Source organism: Perognathus longimembris, chromosome 6 (genome assembly GCF_023159225.1).
Source record: "Perognathus longimembris pacificus isolate PPM17 chromosome 6, ASM2315922v1, whole genome shotgun sequence".
NCBI lineage: Eukaryota > Metazoa > Chordata > Mammalia > Rodentia > Heteromyidae > Perognathus > Perognathus longimembris.
In genome coordinates this window covers 64,123,802-64,141,586 of record NC_063166.1, presented here as the reverse complement: position 1 = coordinate 64,141,586, position 17,785 = coordinate 64,123,802, and the positions used below count along the sequence as shown (strand labels likewise).

The window sequence follows — 17,785 nt, the reverse complement described above, 5'->3', positions numbered from 1 at the left end:
CCGGGCGCACGTCGAGAGCGAGAGCCCGAGCGTCGCGGGGTCGGGATCCCTGGTGTGTGTTGGAGCCTGTGGAGCCGTCGGAAGGGCGGAGGTGAGTGTTGGGGTGCGGGCTGCCGGGGCTCCCCGAGCCAGCCGAGAGGGGCGCGGGAGTGGGCTGAGACCCACGAAAACGCTCCCGACTCTGGGGCCGACTGCGGGCAGGAGGCCCCTGTCACCCATGTCCCGGAAGGCGCCTGGGCGCCCACTCAGGCTGTGGGACCCTACTTGTACCGAGGGTCGGGGAGCAGGAGCGACTCCTGCACCTACCTAGAGGGCGTGGAGGGCAGGCAGGAAAGCCGCGGGGGCCCTGGGGCCTGCCTGGGGAGCTAGTGCCTACTGCCTAGCCCAAGTGGAGACTGGGCGTCAAATGCATGTGTATTTGGGGAGGCGCCTTGCAGGGCCCAGGCTCTGTGATCTAAGGATGCTGGAGAGTGCATGGGTGGGTGATCGAAGTGTGGGTGCCTCCACTGGGGGCCGCCCAGATTTCTTTGAATGAGACCAGCTTGGATTCCGGATTGGGTGGGGTCTAGCCTCCCCTTAGGGGCCTGGAACCAGCCTGGGGGGGATGGACAGGAGGGAACTCTCAACCAGATTCCAGTGAGCAGATGGACCCAAGAGCCAGGTCAGCGAGCAGGGCAGAGGTGGAGAGCTTTGAGACGCTGTGACACAAAGGTTGTTTGTGAAGGGGCTGCTCCCATGACTGGGACCCAAGGGGATGGGTCAGGATATATGGAAAGCAAAGTTGAGGACATGGAGGGACTGTGGGAAGCCAGTTGGGCCACCTCTGCCCCAGCACAGGAGGGAGGAGCCCTCCTCCCCACCTCTCCTGAAGGGCTCCTCTCCAGAAACAGGGTGGGGCAGCCTTTGAGGTGCCATTTCTGATCCCACTCTTGGGCCCTGGTTGGTTGGCCCAGTCTGTGGCTGGGCCACAGAAATGCCTAAGGCCTCATCTCATGGGGCCCACTGACAATCCTGTTCCATGAGCAGGCTGGAGGGTGCAGAGCAGGCAGCTAGGAAGGAAGGAGGGGAACGCAGAAGCTCAGGGGAGGCTCTTCATCCACACCACCTGTGAAGTCCTGAAACTCAGCCATAGCACACACCAGCAGAGTGCCAGAGCCATGCTATACCAGCCTAAAGACCGCCTCCCCGGGATGAGATCTCAGAGACTCCTGTCCCTTAGGCAGAAAGCCCTAGATGAGATGGGGAGCACTTGGGGGAGTCTAAGATGTGGGTCCTACTTGTCCACACCTATTGGACAGAAGTTAGGGCCAGGGGTCAAGGTGAATATGAAGACTAGAGGTCAACATGAGGCCAAGTGTTAGGAGTCTGTCCATGTGCGGGCTGCCTCTGGATAGGTTAAATAAGGGTCAGGCTGGGGCCAGAATTTGGCATGCCCCTGCATTCTGAAAGTGGAGTTATTTTCTGTGCAAATCAAACTGCTCCACCCAATTACTCTCAAATTCACAGGAATCACCAGGCTGAAATTAGTGAATCCCTGAGGTGGAGGTTTGCCTTCTCCCATTTCTAGCTGCAGACTCTGCCTAGACCTAGCTTTCGGGAGCTAGGTTGCCCTGAGCCCCATGATCACATTCTCCTTAAATGTCTTTTGGGGATGTGCATGAAAAGGGACGCTAAAGACACACAGGAGTACGTGACTTCTTGTGTGGTTTCCACCCTCTTTTACCTCTGTTTCTCAGGGAATCAGAAGAAACTTCGACTTTAGCATATATTGACTCAGTTCCTACTTCCTTCCCAGTGAACTCAGGATGAGTAAGATGAAATTCTCAATAAGACCAAACATTAACAAGTGAAAATACAGAATACATGTAGTGAAGGGAAAAACATAGTTCATACATGATCAACTTCCTTTATCAATACCTTCCAAGTGGAAGACTCACAAGTCTCCATTGTCACCCCATTTTATAGAAAAGGCACGGAGGCACAGAGAGGGACATGATGCACTCTCATGCCAAGTGCCATAATAGGCCCTCAGCCTAAGACACCCCCCCACTGCCAGTATGGGGGGGTGGGAATATGGCCTAGTGGTAAAGTGCTTGCCTCATATACATGAAGCCTTGGGTTCGATTTCCCAGCACCCCATATGTAGAAAAAGCCAGAAGTGGCATTGTGGCGCAAGTGGTAGAGTGCTAGCCTTGAGCAAAAAGAAGCCAGGGACAGTACTCAGGCCCTGAGTTCAAGCCCCAGGACTGACAAAAAATATAACACACACACACACAAACACACACACACACACACACACACACAAAGACCCCAGTATGGGGATATTTAGTGTAGCACACACTTAGATACCTTGACAAGCCTCAGAACTGGAGAGATTATAGCATACAGTTGGTATGCAGAATCCAGCTTCAAGTGACAACTTAGTCTTTTTTTTTTTTTTTGGCAGTTTTAGGTACAATAGCCTTGATCCAGAAAATCCATTCATTCACTCAACAAAGTGATTTCCAGCACTTACCACAGAACCTGGCATGAAGAAATACCTAATACAGGGTTGCTGAGGAATTGAAATGTACAAATAGAGCTGTTAGCCCTACCCTTGTGGCTTTGATCCAGCCACAACTCTCTGAAAGGGAAAATATTTTACAATCAACTCTCTTGAGAGAGGCAAAGAAGACTGATGTGGAGTGTTTGCTGATTTCAGTGGTGTAAATTCTCCCAACCGTGGCTGATTTCAAGCTACCACTGGGATGTCAGTGAATGAAGAACTGGGAATATAGGCACAGGGTCAGCTCTGGGAGTTTGCAGGATCCAGAGCCAACATACCACTCTGTCACCTGAGCTGGACTCCTGCCCCTGACTCCCAAAGTTTCCTCTTTGCTTAGCATCATCCTGGTGCTTCATGGACACCCCCCATCCTTCTTCTGATTCTGATTCCTGAATAGCCACTGTGTACTTCCAGGGACTCGGAGACAGCAAGACTGCCTGTGTCTAGAGACCTCCATGGTGCTGGTCATACAGGAGTTCCCTGCAACACACAAAAATATGTGGGAGTCTGGGTGTGTCCATGATGTGGCTGGGTTTGTTCAAACTGTGTATGAGCAAGGGTGTGTACATGTATGTATGGGTGTGCCAGTGTCCAGCTCTGTGTCTGCTTGTGTTCTGTTAGCAAAACTTCCTGACCAGGCCACAAAGAGGGAGTGGGCCCTGGGCAGCCCCTACCTTTGTTTAGAGGAGCAATCAGGCCTGTAGATAAGGATAACAGTATGGGTCATCCGTAGACTGGTGAGCCGCAGAGATTCTTGAGCAGCCCCTTCTCAGACTTTAAAACATGCATCCAAATTACTTAGAGATGTCCATAAAGTAGAAATTGTGATTCAGCAGGTCAGAGACAGGGCTTGAGGCTGTGCGTTCCTAACAAGCTTCTGAGTGATACACGATGGTGCCAATATTGCCAGACCTGATTTACAGTGTGAGTATTAAAACTGGCAAAGATTTGGCAGAGTCTACATACAGCCTGGTGCCTAGAACTTGATAAACACAAGCTTGAGTTCCTCCTATCATACAAAACAAAATAAATGTCCTTCTTTGCCTCCCTCCAGCCACTGCTATCATATCTGTTCCTGATGTAAGACAAGCTTCTCCATTCTTTCACCTCACCTGGCTTACCTGCCTGAGCCATTAAGACAGGTGTTTGCAGTCCCATCTTAAATGCATCTAGCTTCACCCACGTCTCTTATAGTGTTCTTTATGAAACTGCAGGAAGCTTCTCAGTTCCTAGGCCAGCTCATCTTCCCCTATTCAGTCTTCTAGTGTGGCTTCTCTGTTCTCATTCCTTCACACATACTCTGCCAAGCTGGCTGTGACAATGACTCTCAAATGCACATCTCCAACTCAGATTTCTTCCTGATCTCCAGATCATATATCATCTGACTGTCATATATATATATATATATATATATATATATATATATATATATTCTCTTAAAGTAAGTGTGTGTGTGTGTGTGTGTGTGTGTGTGTGTATGAGAGAGAGAGAGAGAAGAGAGAGAGTATGGAGGCTTGAGCTCAGGGCTTGTGTGTTGTCCTTTAGCTTTTTCCTTCAAGGATAGTGCTCTACCGTTTGAGCCACAGCTCCACATCTGGCTTTTTGGTAGTTAATTGGTGATAAGAATGTCACAGATTTTCCTGCTTTGGCTGGTTTTTAACTTCAAGCCTCAGATCTCAGCCTCCTGAGTAGCTAGGATGGTAGGTATGAGCCATCAGTGCCCAATTATGTTTTCTTAGTTCTAAACCACCCCAAATTATGTTCCTTCCCACTATTAGTCTGTCCTTTCTCCAGTGTTCTCCAGCTCCAGAAGAGCCAGATAATGCCACCATGACATCCTCTTCCTAATCCCCCAGGACCAGTATAATCAACTGTGTGGACTTTAGCTACTGCCTCCTAAATGTCTCCACTTCTGTCTCAAGGTACACAGCTGCCACCATCCTGGAGCCTAGAGAGCTACAGCAGCCCACGTGGGCTTCTGCTTCCATAATGCCTCCAAGCAGTCTATCTTTTCATGCAGCCAAGGCCTGATGGTCATCCCCAAGTGCAAACTGGATCTTGCTCCACCCCTGCCGTGCCACTTCAAATCCATCAAGATTTGCAGTTGCATTCTAAGGGCATGGTTCAAGTGGTAGAGCACTTGACCACCAAATGTGAGGCTCAGAGTTCAAACACTACTTCTGCCCTCTCCCCCCAAAATTGCTCTTGTCCTTCATATAAAAACAAGTATGAAAAAGGGTCTACGGGGTCCTGCCTGCATCACAGCTCAGGCCAGCCCCCCTCTATCCTACACTGCTGCCACAGCCCCACCTGTTATTTATAATCTCAAAATCACTTGCATAATTATCTGGGTATGATTTTGTTCCCACAAGCAGGAACTGTGTCTCTCTTCCTAGATCTAGCACTAACTGAGTACCAGAAAACATTGAAAAAGATCTTGAGTCCTACAAAGAGAAGTCTTTTTTTTTAAGCTAGTCTGAGTCAGTGGAACTAGGCTTTAAAAAGGAATTAAAGGGGCTGGGAATATGGCTTGGCAGTAGAGTGCTTGCCTAGCATGCATGAAGCCCTGGGTTCAGTTGCTCAGTACTACATAAACAGAAAAAGCCGGAAATGGTGCTGTGGCTCAAGACATCAAGTGTTAGCCTTGAGCAAAAATAAACCAGGGATAGTGCCCAGGTGCTGAGTTCAAGCTCCAGGACTGGCAAAAAAAACCCCAAAAGGGAATGAAGGACTTGCCAGAAATTTGATTAGATATGATCATGGGATTGTGCTGGTGTTTCCCCCAATATCTTTGTCTGCTAGAGAGATATACTGAGGAGTTGATAGGTGAAACATCATGATGTCTGGGTTAGCTTCAAAGGACTCCGGGCAAAAGTAAACAAGTAGCATAAATAAACATGAGGAGCAGAGGAACAATTCAACCTCATTCTGTTTTTCTGTTCCTGTTGACAGCTCTAGAGCCTGCAAGGATGCTGGCTGTCCCAGAGGTGGGCCTGCAAGGGCTGTACATCGGTAAGACCCCTGCCATCACTCCGTCCTGACCACACCTCCCTCCCCTAGGGTACAGATATACACTGGCTACTGCCCACATGGACCTCCTCAGCAGAGGCTTCTGGAAGTTACCCATGAGTGTGTGTGTGTGTGTGTGTGTGTGTGTGTGTGTGTGTGTGTGTGTGTGCATGTACGTGTGCACATGCAGGGAGGGTCTGTGTGCATATGATTGTCTGCTTGTGCCTAGATTTTGTGCAGCTGTGTGCCCAGAAACTTAGGGGAGACATCTGCAGGTGGGCACGTGGGCCCTGAGCCCTGTGCATTTGGCCTGGCCCCAGAGCAGGCTCTGGCTCTATGGGGGCGGGAGGCAAGGCCGGCAGGAGGACACTCCTCAGGAAGTCCATTCACAAAGACCTGGCGGGCTGGGCCCTTCCTTCCTGCCTCCCTTCCCAGGCCCTAGCCACAGCAACTTGGCCTCTCAAGCTGGAGCTGGTGGCTGGGCCCAGTCTGTGCTGAAAGGGGTGCCCTCAGAATGTGGCTCTCACCACCCTGCTCCTCTGGCACCCAGACTACAGCCACTTCCCAGGATCTCCTTTGCCTGGGTTAGCCCAGGGTCAGCAAGCATGTCTCTGTCTAGAGTCCCTTGGCCAGACTGTGGGTGAAGAAGCAGGGCCCTCTGCCCTGGGCCAGTGTGCAGCTGGACAGATGTGCTGCTTTGTCCAGAGGTCTTCATGCCCGGTCCCACTCCATTGCTCTGCCCAATCTCTCTGTCCTCATTCTTAGGTCTCAAGACAGCCCCAGCATCCTTGCCCTGCTGACCCTCAGCAAAGGTCACCTTGGGTGTCCAGCTAGTCAAGCCCTCTACCCTGGGAGCTGCCCAGTCCTTTAAACCATGCCTTGAGCTGCCTCCTGATGGCTTCTGTGCTGTCTGCTCACCCTAAAGTCCAGCCTAATCCTAGGCCTGCAAGAGGGTCTCAGTGAGGTCACTTGCCCCCAAGTGCTAGCTGGGATCTGTGTATGTTTGTGTTGGGGGGGGGGGCAAGTAACCACACTTCCTCGTATTGCATGTATCCCTAGGCTCAGGCTGGGTTGGGGGAGGTGCTGCCCTCTCTCCTGTGGTCCCCAGGCAGCCAGCTGGGTCTGTCTGTGGCTCTTGGAGGGGAGGGAAAGGGGGAAGGGGGAGTTGCCTCCAGTCTTGATTAGAACCATGTGGCCCAACTTTAGCAGAGTGGCGCAGCCCCTCCTCTGGGCTGGCTGCCCTACCTCTCAACCATTATGTGTCTGAAGCTCCCTCCTTTTCCTGGTTCCTGCTCCTGTCCTATCTCTCTCATCTCTGGGCTCAGTCTCCTCACACATAGTGCCTCTCTGCTGTCTTGGAGGGGTTCTGGGGGTGACACTGAGCCCAGGTGATGCGTAGGGGAAGTTACCTGAAACTAACAGCAGGACCTTCACCTCTGCCCCTGCCTCACACTGGTCCTTCCTACCAGGGGAGGGGGCCCTTACCTCTGTCTACAATGGCTGGCAGAGTACCTCCCAGTGCCAAGCCCACTGCCCTGATTGGTCCAGGGTGACTTGCACTCTCTTCTCTGCAGGTTCCAGCCCAGAGCGGTCCCCCGTACCCAGTCCACCCGGCTCCCCAAGGACCCAGGAAAGCTGTGGCATTGCTCCCCTCACACCCTCGCAGTCTCCAGTAAGCCCAGGGGACAGTAGAGTGATCTACATAGCATGGAGGAGGGTCATTGCTGGGGGGGGGAGCGGCAGGGGCAGAGCAGTGGGGGGTGGGGTGGTGAGGACACATTAGTCACATGCTGACTGTGGCACTAGACTGTAGGATGTCACCTAAGTCCACCTAGGGGCTGGTGGCCAGCAGGCATGTGGTTTTTCTAGGTCCTTAGAGCACTGAGGCCAGGGTTACTTCCCCATCTGCCAATCACAGCCCCACCTTAAACCAAGCCATATCTGGGGCAGCAGAGGTGTGAGGCTAAAAGATAGTTTGGCGGCCAGGTATTGGTGGCTCACGCCTGTAATCCTAACTACTCAGGAGGCTGAGATCCAAGGATCAAGGTTCTAAGCCAGCCAGGGAAGGAAAGGCTGTGAGACTCTTATCTCCAATTAGCCCCCAACTGGTGCTGTGGCTTGAAGTGGGAGAGTGCTTGCCTTGAGAAAAAGAGCTGGGGACAGCACCCAGGCACTGAGTTCAAACCCCATGACCTCCCCCTCCCCCCACCCCCCCAAAAAAAAAGAAGTTTGGAAACTGCTCACTTGAAGTTTCCAGGACATGGCCTCCTCACCCCCCAAACTCCTGGATGACTCCAAAATGCCCTGGAGGGTGATCCAGCTTGGGGACCCCATTGTGTTCAGGGGGCTGAGAAAAGCCAGGGACTACTCCGCCTGTGCAGAGAGACCTTCTCCCCTCTGCTACAAAACCAGACAAGAGTCTGGTTTGTGTCACTGTAGCCACCCCCCAAAAAAGAGGATGAAATACACACAGGTCCATGTGCTATAAAGCTGCCCAGAGAAATGAAATTGCTCCCAGCTGGGCCTAGGCTGGTGGCAGGCTGAGAAGACGTGTGAGATGGGGGTGGGAGTAGAAAAGCCAGGCACAAGGTGGGCGGAGAATTGGAAGCAGGAAAGCAAGCACTGGAGTGTGAATGTGCAAGCTACTACCCAAGGAGCCTTGGGCTTTCTGAGCAGCTGACATGTCCAAAACTCAGCTAGGAGCCTGGGAGGGAGGGGAATCTAGGAAGGGGGCAGAGAAGGTAAGTGAAGGAGGGATTTCCTAGGACCAAGTCAGCCCCGGAGGTGTTCCCTGCTGGCAGTTGGCTGGTCCCTGCTGACTGCTTGCTAATGCTGGGTCTTGGTCTTGCAGAAGCCCGACACTCGAGCCCCTCAACAGGTCCCATTCTCCGTGGTGGTGGCTATTGACTTCGGCACCACATCCAGTGGCTATGCCTTCAGCTTTGCCAGTGACCCTGAGGCCATCCACATGATGAGGTGAAGGATGCTGGGCTGGGAGAAGGCGGGCCGTCGGGGGAGGGTTGTCCTCAAGCACTGAGATGGCCTGGCCCTAGACATACAGTCACTGACATGTGGGGGGTCTTCTCTGAACCCCTTCCATTCCCAGTCTTCCATTCCTATCCCCACTGGGACAGAGGCTGGGGGATGGGCTCCAGTGCTCATTTGGAGCTCTCCTACACTCAGCAGAAAATAAGATTTGTTTGTGTATGTGTCAGTTGTAGGGCTTGAACTATGGGCCTGAGCACTGTCTCTGAGTGGCAGACTGCTAAACTTGAGAAAAATAAAAGTTCAAGGACAGTGCCCAGGGCCTGAGTTAAGCCCCAAGACACACACACACACACACACACACACACACACACAAAAGGTGACTTTGGTTCATGGTTTTGGAGAGGTAAAGTTAAGGTACCACATTGGTGATAGCCTTTTTGCTGACAGAGTTCCCAGGCAGTGCAGATTATAATATTATAGCCAGAGATAGGGAGCACATCTGTGTATACATCTGTGTCTGTCTGTGCGTGCTCTCTCTCTCTTTCTCTCTCTCTCTCTCTCTCTCTGTAGTATTGGGGTTTGAATTCAGGACCTCATTCACTCAGCTTGCTGGCATTTTACCACTTGAGCCATGCTTCATTCTGCTTTTTGTTGGATATTTTGGAGATGGAGTCTAATGAACTTTTCTATGTAGGCTGGTCTCAAACCACAATCCTCCAGACTTCAGCCTCCTGAGTAGCTAGGATTATAGGCCTGAACCACCACTGCATGTCCTTCTCTCCATCTAATAAAGCAATCAGGACTAGGTCATGAGAGCTTTACTCTGATGCCTGCAGAGAGCGGTTTATGGTATCACTCAGGTTTGGGGGACCTGCTGAGGTACATTCTCCTGGGATGTAGCTGCTGATGTGGGTCAGATAGACGTGATCATGAAAGACTTTGAAGGAGGGCTGGATGCCCATGGCTCATGCTTGTAGTCCTAGCCACTCAAGAGGCTGAGATCTGAGGATCTCGGTTCAAAGCCAGCCCAGGCAGACAAATCTGAGACTCTTATCTCAATCAACCAACAAAATGCTAGGAGTGGTAGAGCACCAGCTTTTAATGGAAAAGCAAAGAAAAAAAGAAAGAAAGGAAGGAGGGAGGGAGGGAGAGTGAAGGAAAGTAAAGGAAAGAAGGTTGATTGAGAGAAGGGAGGGGGAGGGGGCTTTGAAGTAGCCTGGCCTTGGGAGACAGCCTTGAGGAGGGCGAGGCCAGATCCAGGCCAGTGGGTGATGGTTTGGCTGCTGCTTGTAAGGGCACAGGAAGCAGAGGTCAGATTAGGTACCTGGTTGGGAGGAATGGGGGTTACAAGAAGGGCCAGGGGTCAGATGGGGTGGGGGAGGACCCACCATAACATTTATGGAGGTTTAGGTAGGTGCCATTTGTTCTTCACCACAACCCTGGGAGGCACTATGATTACTCTGGTTCTGTAGATGGAAGGACTGAGGCCTGGGAGTTGTGTCCCGCCCAGGATCCCTGCTGGCCCCACAGCCCCAACCAAGGGAAGGTAGCCACAGACACTACTGACCACCTGTGCCTTGGCAGGAAATGGGAGGGTGGGGACCCCGGCGTGGCCCACCAGAAGACTCCTACCTGTCTGCTGCTGACCCCAGAGGGCGCCTTTCACAGTTTTGGCTACACAGCCCGGGATTATTACCATGACCTGGACCCGGAGGAGGCGCGAGACTGGCTTTACTTTGAAAAGTTCAAGATGAAGATCCATAGCGCCACTGTGAGCGCCACAGGACCGGGCTTCGGCCAGGGAGGCAGGACAGGGCTAGTGGAGAGTGGGACACAGCAAGTGACTGCTGGAGGATGGCTAAGAGGGCCAGAGAAAGGGGCGGAGCTTAGATGCGGTGGGCGGGGCTTGTGCAGGCAGGGCTCAGGTGAGCAGGGTTACAAGAGGGAATGGACTGACAAGAGCCAGGAAGGAGCTGAGTTAACTGTAGGACTGGGGTGGAAGAAGTTGGGAAACTCCAGGAAATTGGGGCCGAGCTATGGCCTCCTTCCTGCATGATGACCCGGTATCCCTGTCAGGATCTCACCTTGAAGACCCAGCTAGAGGCCGTAAATGGGAAGAAGATGCCGGCTCTGGAAGTGTTCGCCCATGCCCTCCGCTTCTTCAAGGAGCACGCCCTGCAGGTGAGGGGCTCAGCCCCAGAGCAGGCACTCCTAGGCCCTCCTGCACCCTCCTGCTCCCTCCTATCCCGTCCATCGGTTGGGTGGTCGCTGGAGAGGTCACAGGCCATCTTTTCCATTCTCCCTGTCTTCCTGCCTGTAGAACCTGTACCAGAACCAGTGGGGAGGGGGCCTTCTTCCAACTCAGCTAGGAAGTCCTTCCTGGGGTTTGATTCATTCCTCCAACTCCCAGAGAGGGCTGAAGATGCCCCTCGCCGGCCATCCCCTCACTGCCCTCTCCTGCTCCAGGAGCTAAGAGAGCAGTGCCCATCTCTGCCCGAGAAGGACTCTGTGCGCTGGGTGTTGACAGTGCCAGCCATCTGGAAACAGCCAGCAAAGCAGTTCATGCGGGAGGCCGCTTACCTGGTGAGAATGGGACTGGGGCTGGGGACACTGGCTGAGACGGCTCTGGAGACTTCATCGGGCACTTCATTTCCCTGCCGCCTTTGGGACCATCAAGTCATTGAACAAAGGCCTTCAGCTTTTCAGTGTTGGGAATGTGGGAAGGCTGTTATCACTAAGAAAGGTTGCAGGCCTGCAGAAACAGGCAGATGGACAAAAGGCACAGCCCAGTGGAGACAGTGTCTTAAGTCAGTTTTTCTAGAAGCAGCGCCTATGATGGGGGCGGCGGAAGTCTGGGTGTGTATGTGTACAGTATCTGTTAGGTGCCAGGGGGAAAAAAAAGGGAGGTAGGAAGCAGGAAATGAGAGAGCTGAGCAAGGATTGGTTTTACTGGGGGCCACCCCGGCCTGGGCCCACAGGAACAGAACTGGCAACAGTGAAGCAAGGGTCCCCATCAGTCACGGATTATTGGGGGACCTAGAAGGACACCTGACCAATCAACGCAGTTCCCACTCAGCTGTGACAGTTGTGCAAGAGCAGAAATAGCGGTGTACCATCAGCAGCCAGCACTCTTGGCAACGTGTAAGATATCGAGTGTGCCCACTGCAGCTGGCATTGGGCTTTCAGGAACACTCCTGCCCCTGCCCCTGCCCCAGGCACTGTAGGTTCCTGAACAGAGGAAAAGGACTGTGAAACCAAAAGGAGGTGATTGTGGCCAGTGTTTGCTGGTTGTCCCGTCGCAGAAATGCCCAGAGGTCTGGGGAAATGTGGGCGGGGGCAGGGGGGGGGAGGCTCAGATATTACCCTCTCTAGTGGAGACAGAGGAGTTACAGTTTCACAGGCTTGGCCTTGCCCTTGGGACTTTCAGACATCCAAAATAAAGCTTCAGGTTTCCTGTGGACCCCCTTAGAGATACGGAGGCCCCCCAGTACATTCATACCCGTGGCCAGGAATCTGGTCTGTAGGTATGCCTGTCCTGGGAGGAGCTGGCAGGGGGCACCGTGAGTATACCAGCTGTGATCAGGATGGAAACGAGGCTATCCTCAGCCTGAATAAACACCCCACCCTAGCAGCCCCCACCATTACCCACCCTGCTTCTCCCCTCCTGCCAGCTCAAGAAGGGCTAGCCCAGGGTGGAAAGTCTCCCTCCCCACCTGGTCAGAATGTAGAGAATGCCACAAACCGGAAAGGATTTCCCAAAGGGATCCCCTGTTTTGATGCAGGAAACAAAAGAACCCAAATGTCTCCCCCTCTCCTGCTGACCTCCCTTAGTGCTTGCGATTTCACTGTTACCTTCCTACTACAGCAGATTCTCTGGGAACAAAGTTCTTCTGGGAGTGGGGCGGCCTGTGGCCAGTGTCTGACACCAGCCTGGTGAGCCCAGTGGAGGCCCCTCCCCCCTGCAATCTCCTCTGTCCACTGCATCCTCTACACTATGCCAGAGTCCCGGCTAACATCCCAGCCGGTGCTTGGCTGACCAGCCCTACACCTGGGAAGGGACACCTTGCTGCAGCTACCCCTTTCCTTCCTGCTGGGAAACCCTTTTGCCATGGCTGTGACCTTTTCCAGCCTGGTCATATGGAATCTGTGAGGCAGCTCTAAGCATACAGCATGAAGGGGCCCCATAGCCTGGCATGGGTGGGATATGATGCAAGAGGAGGTGGGAGCCCCATATACTTTCTTAGACGGCAGTCCGTCATGCTGCCCCATCCTGTCCACCCCTCATCTCTAGGCTGGCCTGGTGTCTCGAGAAAATGCAGAACAACTACTCATTGCCCTGGAGCCAGAGGCTGCTTCTGTCTACTGCCGAAAGCTGCGTCTGCACCAGCTCATGGACCTGAGCAGCCGGAACCCTGGCACTGGGCGCCTGGGAGAGCGCCGTTCTATAGACTCCAGCTTCCGGCAGGGTGAGTCCCTCCTGGGATACTGCCCAGCACTTGTCTGGAGGCATTTGCCCTCAGAAGGTCCAAGGCACATGAAGATGAGATATATTTTGTATATGAGGCAAGCACTCTTGACACTAGGCCATATCCCCAGCCCCGATGAGATATATTTTGGATGAGAAGAAGAGCGGTTAACCTGGGGGAGCCCAATCTGAAGGGACAGAAACATCCTGGTGGAGTTCAGTCTGAGGGAGAGATACAGCCCACAGGTCAAGTTGCCCAAGGGAGTAGGATCTGTGAAAGACAGGATTCAGCATGCATTGAGTCTGAGGATGGGAGAGGCCTGGCTTTTCCTGTGGGCACTGATGAAGGAGAAAGCCAGCCCCCACTTTTTTTTTTTTCCAGTCCTGGGGCTTGAACTCAGGGCCTGGGCACTATCCCTGAGCTCCTTTTGCTCAAGGCTAGTACTCTACCACTTGAGCCACAGTGCCACTTCTGGCTTTTTCTGTTTATGTAGTGGTAAGGAATCGAACCCAGGGCTTCATGCATGCTAGGCAAGCACTGTACCGCTAAGCCTCACATACACACACACACACTCTCTCTGTCTGTCTCTCTCTCTGTCTCTCTGTCTCTCTCTCTCCTGTTTAGGAGAGCCACTGCACCCACTGTGGTCTTCTATTAGCCCCAGCCCAATTCCTCACCAGGCACTGAGACCACCAAAAGCTGATCAAGCTTGATCATCCTCCCAAAAGACATCCTGAATGAGAGAGAGATCCCAAGTCCTGACTTCTCCTCAGACACCCAGGGTCCCCCCTCCTTGCTCCTTAGAGTCCTCCTGGTTCTGATTATGGCCTGATCCCTCTTGGGTTAAGGTCCTGAATCCAAAAAACACCTCCTCCAGCTATTGGATACAGGGCCTGGGCTTGGAGTCAGCATTGCCTCTCATGGAGGGGGCACACAGGAGTTTCAGCGCTGGCTGCTCCAGGTGCTGGGGGAGGGGAGGGATGGCAAGGAAAGTAGGGTTGAAGGTGGTAGCTCCTTCTAATCTCACTCTTCTGCTGTCCTCCAAACCCAGCCCGCGAGCAGCTGCGGAGGTCCCGGCACAGCCGCACATTCCTGGTGGAGTCAGGCGTGGGAGAACTGTGGGCAGAGCTGCAAGCAGGTGAGGAAGCACGTCCCCATGTTTGCTCCTTCTTCCCCACAGCCTCCTGAGCCGGCACCCACACCCCACCCACCCTACCCACAGCCGCACCCCCTGATCTGCTCCTTCAGGAGATTCTCTGCAGGCACATGGATGAGCCATTTCTAATCCTCTAGACTATTCCTCTCCCATACCTTGGGCCCCTATTTGGTAGCCTGGGGTTCAAGCACCTGAAATCACACACACACATACACACACACACACACACACACACACACTACACCACACCACACACACACACACCCTGGGCTTGGGACCTGGGGCAGGCAGGCAGGGGTGGAGGCTGGAGGAGCCCCTGGGTGAGGAAACAGTGTTGCCCTGCCCTGGCCGCTGCAGGAGACCGCTACATGGTGGCGGACTGCGGGGGTGGCACCGTGGACCTGACCGTGCACCAGCTGGAGCAGCCCCACGGCACTCTTAAGGAGCTCTACAAGGCGTCCGGTGAGCGCCCCCGCCGCCCGCCCCGCGTCGCCGCCCCGCCGGCGCCCCCTGGTGGCAGAGCCGGCACTGACGCCCGCCCGGTCCCCCGCCCCACCGCAGGCGGCCCCTACGGCGCGGTGGGAGTGGACTTGGCCTTCGAGCAGTTACTGTGCCGCATCTTCGGCGAGGACTTCATCGCCACCTTCAAAAGGCAACGGCCCGCAGCTTGGGTGGATCTGACCATCGCCTTCGAGGCCCGCAAACGCACGGCGGCCCCGCACCGTGCTGGGGCACTCAACATCTCGCTGCCCTTCTCCTTCATTGACTTGTACCGCAAGCAGCGAGGCCACAACGTGGAGACCGCCCTGCGCAGGAGCAGGTGGGCAGGAGGTGGGGGTTCAAGCAGAATTTGCCACTAGGAACTACCCCTGCAAGGGTCTTGAGCTCCAGTGGATGGGGGGAAGGGGACTGCCCACCTGATCGGTTCCACACAAGCACAACACAGTGACAGGGATGGGAGTACTCAGAACAGCAGGTACTGCACCTAGGGCAGGAGCCCGCTACCCAAACCTGGCAAGGAGGAGAGTCATGGGCCAGTGGTAAGGGGAGGTGTGAGTGTGTATTGTCTCTCTGCCCTGCCCTCTGCCAGCCAGTGCTGCACAGAGCACAGTCGTTTCTTGGGGTTGGGAATAAGGACCAATGTTCACCCTTCACCACAACCCAGTCACCTGGAGATGGGTAGGGAATGAGCACTACACATTCCAAGCTGCTGTAAGCAGCTGGGCTCTGACCCACGGGCCTGTGCCCAATTTTTTGCCACCTACAGTGTGAACTTTGTAAAGTGGTCCTCACAGGGGATGCTTCGGATGACTTGTGAGGCCATGAACGAGCTCTTCCAGCCCACGGTCAGTGGGATCATCCAGCACATAGGTGAGTGTCTGGGCTCAGTCCCTGCATTTAGCTCTAGATTCGGGAATAAGTCCCTTCATTGTTACCTGGAAATTACCATACCTCCCTGTACTGGGATGAGACCCACAGTCATCTGTAAAGGCTCTGTGTGCAGTGCAGTGGTAATCAAGAGCTAGGAGGATCCTATGTAGTCCTGCCAGGTTAAAGAATCTCTAGTACCTCAGTTTCCCCTGCTGTAAAATGGGATGATAGTACTGGGTTCCCCAAAATGCCATCACAGGGACTAAACGAGTTTATTGTCTAGTGAATACACAGATTTGCAGGCATTTGATACTGTAAATGCATGCATGTCCTGATTCCTCACCTTTCACTGCAGAGAAAGGGGTCTGGATAGAGTGTTGAGTGGGGTGCTGTGAGGATGGTCTTCACCTAAGTGAAAGGCATTCAGTGTTTTGTTTTGTTGGGGGGGGGCAGGGCTTGGGCTCTGTCTCAGGTTTTTTGCTCAAGGCTAGCACTCTACCTCTTTGAACCACAGCCTCTGCTTTTTCTTTTCTTTTGGTGGTTAATTGGAGATGAGTCTTAAGGACTTTTCTGCCTGGGTTGGCTTCTAGCGGTGATTCTCAGATCTCAGCCTCCTGAGTAGCTAGGATGACAGGCACGAGCCATGAGGCCTTCAGTTTTTTAATCCCAAAGTAGTTCACAGAGGTAGGGGCATTGCCACCAAGTGGTGGCCTCAGTGGCCCTCTCTCCTCCCCACTCCCAACTGCCCCGCAGAGGCGCTGCTGGCGCGGCCTGAGGTGCAGGGCGTGAAGCTGCTGTTCCTGGTGGGCGGCTTCGCGGAGTCGGCGGTGCTGCAGCACGCGGTGCAGGCAGCGCTGGGCGCGCGCGGCCTGCGCGTGGTGGTCCCGCACGACGTGGGCCTCACCATCCTCAAGGGCGCCGTGCTCTTCGGCCAGGCCCCGGGCGTGGTGCGCGTGCGCCGCTCGCCACTCACCTACGGCGTGGGCGTGCTCAACCGCTTCGTGGCTGGGCGCCACCCGCCCGACAAGCTGCTGGTGCGCGACGGCCGCCGCTGGTGCACCGACGTCTTCGAGCGCTTCGTGGCCGCCGAGCAGTCGGTGGCGCTGGGCGAGGAGGTGCGGCGCAGCTACTGCCCGGCGCGGCCCGGCCAGCGGCGCGTGCTCATCAACCTGTACTGCTGTGCCGCCGAGGACGCGCGCTTCATCACCGACCCCGGCGTGCGCAAGTGCGGCGCGCTCAGTCTGGAGCTCGAGCCCGCCGACGGCGGCTCCGACGGCGCCGGCGCGCCCCCCGGCCGCCGCGAGATCCGCGCCGCCATGCAGTTCGGCGACACCGAGATTAAGGTCACCGCCGTCGACGTCAGCACCAATCGCTCCGTGCGTGCAGCCATCGACTTCCTTTCCAATTGAGGGCGCCCTGGCGCGGGGCCAGCCCCCGCCGCCCGGCCCGGCCGCGCCCTCCCGTCCCCTGGGTAGGGGGAGCCTGCTGGGGGCGGAGGGACATGCGGCTCCTGCGGTCAGCACCCCCTCGCCCCGCCCAGGAGTAACAAGGTGGGGGGTGGGGAAGGACTCGCCTTGGAACTGGGCCTTCGTCCCCTGACTGAAGCCGAAGGGGAGTAGGAGGCCTCGGCGAGGCTTGCCAGGGGGCGCGGGACCCCTGGAGCCTGGACGCAGAAGTCTAGGTGATAGCCTCGATGTCTGGGCAGCAGGAGGGGCCGCGGGAAGGAGACTGCAGGGCCTGGGCCCGAGGGGCGGGCCTCCATTAATTGACGGGCTCCAGCCCTAGAGAGCCAGGCAGAGCTACGCCGTGCCCAGGAGGACAGTGGACACGAGTGTGAGAACACGGTCCCGGGTGTGCTGACCACCAGAGAATGACTGTTGTAGAAAGGCAGAAGATATTCATTGGAAGGGTATGTTCTTATGGGGAGGGCAGTTTTGAGGGGAATCGCGGGGGGCTGGGAGGTCTGCCCCCACTATGGTTGGGGAGAGGATAGTGAGCAATGAATAGGGGCGAGGTCCAGTCTGTCACTCACTGGTATTCCCTGATCACCATGGGCCTCACTTTCCCCAAGTGTGAGATAGGTCACTTCCCTCCAAGGAAGACATGCAACAGTTCCACCTGCCTGAGAACCCACCCTAAAGTGACAATAAAGCATCATGTTCCAGGGGAAGCCACAGCCTGCTGGTGCCCTCTGAGTAGAGACCCCAGTAATGGGAGTAGTGTGGGAGCCAAGTGTACTGCATATGGGAG

At 54.8% G+C, this 17,785-nt stretch overlaps 1 protein-coding gene across 2 annotated transcripts; it reads left to right on the top strand.

Annotated features, from left to right (window-relative positions):
- The first annotated feature begins 15 nt into the window (after nt 1–15).
- Hspa12b (heat shock protein family A (Hsp70) member 12B) lies at nt 16–17,061 on the top strand. 2 transcript variants are annotated; one of them, XM_048348875.1, is made up of 13 exons: nt 16–91; nt 5,498–5,557; nt 7,129–7,226; nt 8,406–8,530; nt 10,127–10,313; nt 10,619–10,723; nt 11,009–11,125; nt 12,834–13,008; nt 14,060–14,146; nt 14,522–14,626; nt 14,726–14,984; nt 15,432–15,535; nt 16,289–17,061. In XM_048348875.1, exons 2-13 carry the CDS (start codon nt 5,515–5,517, stop codon nt 16,942–16,944), a joined length of 2,061 nt encoding a protein of 686 aa, XP_048204832.1. In that variant the 5' UTR covers nt 16–91; nt 5,498–5,514; the 3' UTR covers nt 16,945–17,061. The 2 variants fall into 2 exon arrangements, with proteins under 2 accessions (XP_048204832.1, XP_048204831.1); XM_048348874.1 differs by lacking the exon at nt 16–91 and having other exon boundaries at nt 5,290–5,557.
- Nucleotides 17,062–17,785: the final 724 nt, after the last annotated feature.

What these genes read in the sequence shown, in the direction of transcription:
- Hspa12b (XM_048348874.1), top strand. Translation starts at nt 5,443, where the DNA reads ATGAGGAGCAGAGGAACAATTCAACCTCATTCTGTTTTTCTGTTCCTG. An exon ending in CCTGCAAGGGCTGTACATCG is followed by an intron (nt 5,558 to 7,128) that starts GTAAGACCCCTG and finishes TCTTCTCTGCAG; the next exon opens with GTTCCAGCCCAGAGCGGTCC. An exon ending in AGACTCCAGCTTCCGGCAGG is followed by an intron (nt 13,009 to 14,059) that starts GTGAGTCCCTCC and finishes CTCCAAACCCAG; the next exon opens with CCCGCGAGCAGCTGCGGAGG.